At 45.6% G+C, this 10,055-nt stretch overlaps 1 protein-coding gene across 2 annotated transcripts in view; it reads left to right on the top strand.

Moving 5' to 3' along the window:
* Positions 1–504: 504 nt before the first annotated feature.
* Positions 505–10,055, top strand: part of LOC133387053 (collagen alpha-1(XX) chain-like) — a 142,837-nt gene continuing 133,286 nt past the window's right edge. For both annotated transcript variants that reach the window (XM_061631011.1, XM_061631010.1), the window contains exons 1-3: positions 505–573; positions 7,532–7,671; positions 8,485–8,614. In XM_061631011.1, the coding sequence (XP_061486995.1) occupies positions 525–573; positions 7,532–7,671; positions 8,485–8,614 (319 nt within the window). In that variant the 5' untranslated portion in view covers positions 505–524. The remainder of the gene's footprint in view (positions 574–7,531; positions 7,672–8,484; positions 8,615–10,055) is intronic.

Below are 10,055 nucleotides of genomic sequence, written 5' to 3'. Positions count from 1 at the left end.
CTAGCCCAGGGTGGCAAACAAAACACTAAAAATACTCTAAAACTTCATATAGACTTTAAAATATATTACAACAAAACATCCTTAAAATATATATTAAAACCAAACATCTTTTTGAAAAAGCTTTAAATGCATCTTAAACAGCAATTCCAACACAGACGCAGACTGGGATAAGGTCTCTACTTAAAAGGCTTGTTGAAAGAGGAACGTCTTCAGTAGATGCCAAAAAGATAACAGAGATGGTGCCTGTCTAATATTTAAGGGGAGGGAATTCCAAAGGGTAGGCGCCATTACACTAAAGGTCTGTTTCCTATGTTGTGTGGAATGGACCTCCTGATAAGATGGTATCTGCAGGAGGCCCTCACCTGCACAGTGCAGTGAGGTTTAACTATTGGGGTTTAATTTTCAAGTCCCTGTGCATTTTGAACCCACAGCTTAATCTCTCTTCCCAGGTGAAAGTAGAACAGCCTGCAGTTCTCCTGGAGGGCCTGTCTCCCAGCACGGAATACTCTCTCGCAGTGTATGCCATGTACGGAGAAGACGCCAGTGATCCAGCAAGTGTGCAGGAAACCACTTGTAAGTCATGCTACCACTTTCCAGGCATGCAGCTTAAACATGGAATCTAGACGGGTTTTTATTGGGTGCAGGAGAGGAGTTTATTTATTTATTTATTTATTTATTATACTTGTATACCGCCCCATAGCCGAAGCTCTCTGGGCAGTTTACAGTTACTGGCAGGATAAGAACATAAGAACATAAGAAGAGCCTGCTGGATCAGGCCAGTGGCCCATCTAGTCCAGCATCCTGTTCTCACAGTGGCCAACCAGGTGCCTGGGGGAAGCCCGCAAGCAGGACCCGAGTGCAAGAACACTCTCCCCTCCTGAGGCTTCCGGCAACTGGTTTTCAGAAGCATGCTGCCTCTGACTAGGGTGGCACAGCACAGCCATCATGGCTAGTAGCCATTGATAGCCCTGTCCTCCATGAATTTGTCTAATCTTCTTTTAAAGCCATCCAAGCTGGTGGCCATTACTGCATCTTGTGGGAGCAAATTCCATAGTTTAACTATGCGCTGAGTAAAGAAGTACTTCCTTTTGTCTGTCCAGAATCTTCCAACATTCAGCTTCTTTGAATGTCCACGAGTTCTAGTATTATGAGAGAGGGAGAAGAACTTTTCTCTATCCACTTTCTCAATGCCATGCATAATTTTATACACTTCTATCATGTCTCCTCTGACCCGCCTTTTCTCTAAACTAAAAAGCCCCAAATGCTGCAACCTTTCCTCGTAAGGGAGTCGCTCCATCCCCTTGATCATTCTGGTTGCCCTCTTCTGAACCTTTTCCAACTCTATAATATCCTTTTTGAGATGAGGCGACCAGAACTGTACACAGTATTCCAAATGCAGCCGCACCATAGATTTATACAACGGCATTATGATATCGGCTGTTTTATTTTCAATACCTTTCCTAATTATTGCTAGCATGGAATTTGCCTTTTTCACAGCTGCCGCACACTGGGTCGACATTTTCATCGTGCTGTCCACTACAACCCCGAGGTCTCTCTCCTGGTTGGTCACCGCCAGTTCAGACCCTATGAGCGTATATGTGAAATTCAGATTTTTTGCTCCAATATGCATAATTTTACACTTGTTTATATTGAATTGTATTTGCCATTTTTCCGCCCATTCACTCAGTTTGGAGAGGTCTTTTTGGAGCTCTTCGCAATCCCTTTTTGTTTTAACAACCCTGAACAATTTAGTGTCGTCAGCAAACTTGGCCACTTCACTGCTCACTCCTAATTCTAGGTCATTAATGAACAAGTTGAAAAGTACAGGTCCCAATACCGATCCTTGAGGGACTCCACTTTCTACAGCCCTCCATTGGGAGAACTGTCCGTTGATTCCTACTCTCTGCTTTCTGCTTCTTAACCAATTCCTTATCCACAAGAGGACCTCTCCTCTTATTCCATGACTGCTAAGCTTCCTCAGAAGCCTTTGGTGAGGTACCTTGTCAAACACTTTTTGAAAGTCTAAGTACACTATGTCCACTGGATCACCTCTATCTATATGCTTGTTGACACTCTCAAAGAATTCTAATAGGTTACTGAGACAGGACTTTCCCTTGCAGAAGCTATGCTGGCTCTGCTTCAGCAAGGCTTGTTCTTCTATGTGCTTAGTTAATCTAGCTTTAATAATCCTTTCTACCAGTTTTCCAGGGACAGAAGTTAAGCTAACTGGCCTGTAATTTCCGGGATCCCCTCTGGATCCCTTTTTGAAGATTGGCGTTACATTTGCCACTTTCCAGTCCTCAGGCACGGAGGAGGACCCGAGGGACAAGTTACATATTTTAGTTAGCAGATCAGCAATTTCACCTTTGAGTTCTTTGAGAACTCTCGGGTGGATGCCATCCGGGCCCGGTGATTTGTCATTTTTTATATTGTCCATTAAGCTTAGAACTTCCTCTCTCGTTACCACTATTTGTCTTAGTTCCTCAGAATCCCTTCCTGCAAATGTTAGTTCAGGTTCAGGGATCTGCCCTATATCTTCCACTGTGAAGACAGATGCAAAGAATTCATTTAGCTTCTCTGCAATCTCCTTATCGTTCTTTAGTACACCTTTGACTCCCTTATCATCCAAGGGTCCAATTGTCTCCCTAGATGGTCTCCTGCTTTGAATGTATTTATAGAATTTTTTGTTGTTGGTTTTTATGTTCTTAGCAATGTGCTCCTCAAATTCTTTTTTAGCATCCCTTCTTGTCTTCTTGCATTTCTTTTGCCAGAGTTTGTGTTCTTTTTTATTTTCTTCATTCGGACAAGACTTCCATTTTCTGGAGGAAGACTTTTTGCCTCTAAGAGCTTCCTTGACTTTGCTTGTTAACCATGCTGGCATCTTCTTGGCCCTGGCGGTACCTTTTCTGATCTGTGGTATGCACTCCAGTTGAGCTTCTAATATAGTGTTTTTAAACAACTTCCAAGCATTTTCGAGTGATGTGACCCTCTGGACTTTGTTTTTCAGCTTTCTTTTTACCAATCCCCTCATTTTTGTGAAGTTTCCTCTTTTGAAGTCAAATGTGACCGTGTTGGATTTTCTTGGCAATTGGCCAGTTACATGTATGTTTAATTTAATAGCACTGTGGTCACTGCTCCCAATCGGTTCAACAACACTTACATCTCGCACCAGGTCCCGGTCCTCACTGAGGATTAAGTCCAGGGTTGCCGTCCCTCTGGTCGGTTCCATGACCAACTGATCTAGGGAATAGTCATTTAGAATATCTAGAAACTTTGCTTCTTTGTCATGACTGGAACACATATGCAGCCAGTCTATGTCCGGGTAGTTGAAGTCACCCATTACTACCACATTTCCTAGTTTGGATGCTTCCTCAATTTCATATCTCATCTCAAGGTCTCCCTGAGCATTTTGATCAGGGGGACGATAGATCGTTCCCAGTATTAAGTCCCTCCTGGGGCACGGTATCACCACCCACAACGATTCTGTGGAGGAGTCTGCCTCTTTTGGGGTTTCGAGCTTGCTGGATTCAATGCCTTCTTTCACGTATAGAGCGACTCCGCCACCAATACATCCTTCCCTGTCTTTCCGATATAGTTTATATCCAGGGATAACCGTATCCCACTGGTTTTCTCCATTCCACCAGGTGTCGGTTATGCTCACTATATCAATGCTCTCCTCTAAGACCAAGCACTCCAGTTCTCCCATCTTGGTTCGGAGGCTCCTAGCATTAGCATACAGGCACTTGTAAGCAGTGTCTCTCTTCAAGTGTCTTTGGCACTTGTGGTTAGGCCTGTGGTAATTTTGCCCTTCTGAATTTATATCCTGTGCCCCTGCTCTCACAATGCCTACTTCTAGGCCTACCCCTTTTAAAATTTCATCATTTCTTTGGTTTTTATCCCAGGGGGGAGGTTTATTCCGAACCGGACCTTTCTCAGCTTCTGTCGGGTTTCCCCCCTCAGTCAGTTTAAAAGCTGCTCTGCTACCTTTTTAATTTTAAGTGCCAGCAGTCTGGTTCCATTCTGGTTCCATTCTGGTTCCATTCTGGTTCAAGTGGAGTCCATCCCTTTTGTACAGGCCCGGCTTGTCCCAAAATGTTCCCCAGTGCCTAACAAATCCGAACCCTTCCACCTGACACCATCGTCTCATCCACGCATTGAGACTGCGAAGCTGGGCCTGTCTGGCTGGTCCTGCGCGTGGTACTGGTAGCATTTCAGAGAAAGCCACCTTGGAGGTCCTGGCTTTCAGCATCCTACCTAGCAACCTAAATTTTGCTTCCAGGACCTCACGGCTGCATTTCCCCATGTCATTGGTGCCAACGTGCACCACGACCACTGACTCCTTCCCAGCACTGTCTACCAAACTATCTAAACGACGGGCGATATCCGCAACCTTCGCACCAGGCAGGCAAAACACCTTGCGGTCTACACGCCCATCACACACCCCACTGTCTATGTTCCTAATGATCGAATCACCCACTACAAGGATCCCTCCACCCCCTGGAGATATATCCTCGGCACGAGAGGATAGCTGCTCATCCCCCAAGGAATGGGTCCCTTCTAAGGGATTGTTTCCCTCTTCCTCAGCTGGATGCTCTCCTTCCCCGAGACCATCGTCCTCCATGATAGCAGGAGAGCTATCATCGTTGGAGTGGGACACAGCTATAACGTCCCTGAAGGCCTCCTCCACACACCTCTCTGCCTCTCTCAGCTTTTCCAGGTCCGCCACCTTGGCCTCAAGGAAATGAAGTCGTTCCCGGAGAGCCAGGAGCTCATTGCACCGAGAGCACACCCACGACTTCTGTCCAACAGGCAGATAGTCATACATGCTGCAGGCAGTGCAAAACACTGGAAAGCCCCCACACCCCTGCTGGCTTCTTACCTGCATAGTTTTGTTTAAGGTTTATTACATCAATGGGTTGGAGACTGCGGTTTAGTTGAGGTCAGGGAACAGAAGGGCAGAGTGGGGGGCCCTGGCCTCCTCGCCCTGCTGCCGAACTCGCTCTGCTGCTTAACTCGCCTTGATGCGTTGTCAGCTGGGGCCTTGATGCGTTGTCAGCTGGGGCTCCCTCTAGCTCGTGGAGCAGGCTCCCTCGCTAGGGTGCTCTGACTTTATATGTGTGGCTGGTTCCTCCCAGCTACTGCTGCCAGCCAATGATGTGTTACTTGAGGCTGATGGCTATCAGCTGGGGCTTAACTCTTTAGTATTCTCTCAGGCTTCCTTCCTTCCTGAGCGAGGGGCGGGGCTGTTTAAGCTTTTGGCTGCTTTTAATCTAATCAAGGGGCTGCGCCTTCCAGGCAAGTCTTTTGTGTTTGTTGTTTTCCCACCTAGAACAGCCTGACCTTTCTTTAACCTAGGGAAACAGAGCTTGTGGTTGTGTTTCAGGAAGGCTGAAGCTGCCCTTTTTAGCAAGAACTGAGCTGACTCTCTCCCTGTATGTGTCGGTGGAGTTTCCTTTTCCCCTTTCTCTCCGGCTGGAATTTAGCCTTGTTTACAGTGTCCCCTGAAGCTTTCCTGCTAGGGTGGTGTTGAAAACTAGCTTTCTATGGGCTTCCTTCTCCTAGGATCTGTCTCCTAAGATATAGGTTCTTTCAGGATTTGGCTCCTAGCTCAGGGTGACCTTGGGCTGCCCTTATTACTTATTGCTCTGAGCTGCTTTACTTCAATTAAATAATGGAATAAATGGGAGCTACTTACCCTCTTTTCGCTCTGCTGCTTAACTCACCTTGATGCTTTGTCAGCTGGGGCTCCCTCTAGCTCGTGGAGCAGGCTCCAGGATCTGACTCAGTGCAAAGTGCTGGCTTTAACCTTTCAAGCCTTCAGTCAGAAGTGGGACTCCTCAGGCCCTAGGGTCCTCTAGACCTCCCCCTCTGGCCTTCAGGACTCTCCCCAGAGTGCACCTCTCTTCCCAGGTCACACCCCTCACTGGCCCTACTTTGTACTCTCCTCCAGCATTTTCGCCTGCCTGGGATGCATCCTTTGACTCTGATAATGCCTCTTGCTTGTCTGGGTGGAGGATAGAGAGGGGTGTGTAGAAACTAGCCTATTGCACAGGAGTGAAATTTACATCCATTGCTCCCCCTGCTTTTGCCTCTGGTCCTGTCCACCAGTGACACGGGCCCCCCAGAAGGTCACCAGAAGACAGTGCTGCCCTTGTTCTGAAAAAAAATATTCCCTAACCCTGCCCTAAATGGGTTGGGCCTAAGCTATTTGTTGAATCGCCTGTTCTAGTAACGTCCTGCCTGCATGCTAAGATATCAGATGGAAGCCTTCCTAGGGTGTCCACTGTAAGGTTGGTGGCCACAAGAAGGAGAGCTTTTTCTGTGGTGCCCCCCGTGGCTTTGGAATTCCCTCCCAGTAGACTTAATTCAGCTATCACATTGACAGGTTTTGGAAGACTTTAAAAATCATTTTCAACTGGCCTTCCCATGTGATTTTTTTTTTTTTGGTACTCCTTGGCTGTGAATATTGTTGGTTATGTTTTATTGGCTATTTCTGATTTCAGTGGAGATTTGATGGGTTTTTTATTTATTGTATTGCTAATTTTATTTATATTGTATTTTTTTATTGCTGGAAGCTGCTTTGGACAGGCTCTGCCTGGGAAAAAGCAGCATGAAACCTTTCTAAAATAAATAATGGAAGAAAATAAATCTAGTAGGCTAGCAGAGTAGCCGCTAGTCATAGTCCAGTTGTCCATATTTGGATTTACAGGGAGAGGGAGCAAATTTTGCATCACACAGAAAAACATTCTTAAACTGGCTTGAAACTGAATAAACTGTCATGGTGTCCACTGGAGGCATTTTGGGAATTGGGGATATATTTTTAGGCTTCTGGGAATTGTCTAGGAGATATTTCTAGTCTGTCTGCTGAACAGCAATTCTCAGGTCTTATTGGGAGAAAAGCCTTGAAAGTAAACCAGTGACAGCTGGTGGCTCCATGTCAAATGGGGTAGTGGAAGCACCTTGGGCAGCTCCTTGAAAGTTTGGACTGAAACCCGGAGTGGATTCCAGTGCCCCACTGACATGGAGTTGCCACTGTTTTAGGCTCTAGTGCTCTGGCCCTACAGACCCTCTCGGGTGTCAGCAGAGGGGGGCCTCTTGGTAGTTCCCCTACCCTCAGACATTTGGGGGCATTACTGGCCCAGTAGAGGACATTCTCTGTGTCAGCTCCTAGGCTGTGTAATTCCCTCCCCAGAGGTATATCTGATACCTTCCTTGTACAGATGTCATTGTATACTGAATACACATTTTTTTTCCCCTGGTCTTTGACACCTGAGATATGTGCTTTTGGGACCCACCTTATTCCTGTGACTGTGATTTGTCTTAACTGTTTTCATTTTGAATTTTAAATTGTTGTAACCCGCCATGGGACCTGCTGGTGGAAGGCAGGTGGTGGTGGTGGTGGTAGTGGTAGTGGTGGTAGCAGTGGTAGCAGTAGTAACAACAACAACAACAACAACGATGATGATGATGATGATGATGATGATGTCGATGATGCAGATATCCCATAAGTGACAATAATTATGTCTTCCAGTGGCCCTGAGCCCTCCACTCTATTTGCGTTTTTCCAACATCAGCCATGCCTCTGTCAGGGTCAACTGGGAGGCGGCTTTACATGCTGTGAAAAAACACTGCATAACGTATATCTCCAGCACGGGGAGCAACACTGGAGAGGTGAGTGACCTTAAGAGTATAAGAGTTGCTTTGCCTCATCTGAACAAAGGCCATTGTCCAGCATTTTGTTTCCAACAGGAGTTAGTTAGATCCACCTAGAACATCTCAAGCAAAACACACAGGCGAATATGTAGTGGAGGGGGAACACCGGATACTTTTTTTTTTTTTAGAACAGGAGTGATTATGTTATCTGCCAGACAGTGAGGGTAACTAATGGACCCTCCTTGCTGTGGCTAGTGAATGAGGTGATGATGATGCTTTCAAGTTATATGATTTTTTTGTGACTGGTTAACACAAAGGAAGTCAGAGAAGAAGGAAACAAAGCAAGTAGAAGCTGGATATGTCTTTCCTTGGATGGAGTTCCTCCTTCATGCTAGCAGTTTAAGTGGCAACATTTCTTTGCATTTCTAATTAAAATCGAAAGGCTGGCTGAAGATCTTTTGTTAAAGCTCAATGGGTTTTACAACTTGACCCTATGCAGTCACAGTGTAAGTCAGCAAATGACCATCTGTATTCACCCATAGGGAACACTGGTCATGTATGGGAAGGGTCATAGCTCAGTGGTAGAGCATCTGTTTTGCGGGCTTGGGCTCAATCCCTGGCATCTCCATGTAGGGCTGGGACTCGTGTCAGACCCTGGAGAGCCGCTGGCAGTCAGTGCTGACAATACTGAGCTAGATGGATCAGTGGTCTGACTTGGTATAAAGTTCTTTCTCATGACATTTCTACCTCCTCCACTCAACCTTTGCTGCTTGAGTTAAATAGGCAGACCCCACTAGAAGGCCCTCTGCAATAACGCTCTGTATATTTCAGGTGGAAGTTCCTGGCTACGCATCCTTTGTTGTGTTGAAGCCTCTCTTGTCACTGACAAAGTATTTTGTCAGCGTGGTTTCTGTTTACGAAGAAGGCGACTCCTTCCCTGTGACAGGCAATATAACGACATGTAAGTAAGGGCTGGTCAGCTTCATAAGGTTTTGGAGATGCAGCTCTGAGAAGTTCCAGGCTGTGGTCTGAAAGCACGTGAGGCCAGCTCCCTGCTGAAGCTAAGCAGGGTCAGGTCTGGTCAGTGCCTGGATGGGAGACCGCCTGGGAACTATATGTAAGCTGCCTTGGGTTTCTATCATGACAAGAAAGGCGGGGTATAAATGTAATAAATAAATAAGTCCAGGTGGTCAACAAAGTTGCCTTTTGATTGATTCAGAAGATGCTGAAGTCCTATATAACATGAAACTATTGAAGTCTTGGCTGCTACTGGAAATTGGACAACTGGATTGCCATCAGTGGTTTCCATTCTTGCCATATTTCTGGCAGGATGAAAACCATAGTTTACAGTATTAACCATTGTTTAACCCAAAGTGACTTAATTGCCTGGAAGATGCTTCACCCTCAAGCCCTGGGGCAGCAGGGCAAAGTGCCAGAGGGTCTTCTGAGTTCTAGACCTGACAGTAAATATTCCACTGTGCTGAATAAGGGTTTGGGAGGCATAGCAGCTGAGCTGCTAAGAGTGTCGGGTGAGTTTGTTGTTGTTATGTGCCTTCAAGTCGATTACGACTTATGGTGACCCTATGAATCAGCGACCTCCAACAGCATCTATCCTGAACCACCCTGTTTAAATCTTGTAAGTTCAGGTCTGTGGCTTCCTTTATGGAATCAATCCATCTCTTGTTTGGTCGTCCTCTTTTTCTACTCCCTTCTGTTTTTCCCAGCATTATTGTCTTTTCTAGTGAATCATGTCTTCTCATGATGTGTCCAAAGTATGATAACCTCATTTTAGCTTCTAGTGATAGTTCTGGTTTAATTTGTTCTAACACCCAATTATTTGTCTTTTTCGCAGTCCATGTTTTACTCTTGCAAGGCGATAGGCCGTAGCTTAGTGGCAGAGCACATGCTTTGCACACAAAAGATTCCAGGCTTGATCCCTGACATTTTCCAGACAGGGCTAGGAGAGATCCCGGTTTGAAACCCTGGAGAGCTGTTGCCAATCAGTGTGGACAATAGTGAGCTAAATCGACTAATGGTCTGACTTCATAGAAGGCAGCTCCCTACATTCCTATTTGGTAGCTTAGGTCAAACGTCAGTCTTCATAGCCAATCAGAAGGCAAGGCTGGAGGCTAATCACGTCAGAGGTGCCTGCACAGAAGCAAGTTGGAGCAACAATTAGGTTACTAATTGGCCATACAGATGATAAGTTTTAATGTACACAAAGGCTCCCAGGGTTGAAAATAGTTCATTTTAAATATACTTTTTTTTTTAGCAAAATGACATCTTGTACAAAAATTAGAAAGATACACTGTATCTGTAAGTTTATACAATTCCATATATATGCTAAATGCTAGTTCTCATGTGTGCTGTATAAGATTAGCAATGCCATAATTATTCCTAGA

The sequence above is a fragment of the Rhineura floridana genome, chromosome 6, assembly GCF_030035675.1.
Source record: "Rhineura floridana isolate rRhiFlo1 chromosome 6, rRhiFlo1.hap2, whole genome shotgun sequence".
Taxonomy (NCBI): Eukaryota; Metazoa; Chordata; class Lepidosauria; order Squamata; family Rhineuridae; genus Rhineura; species Rhineura floridana.
This window is presented reverse-complemented; position numbering and strand designations above follow the sequence as displayed.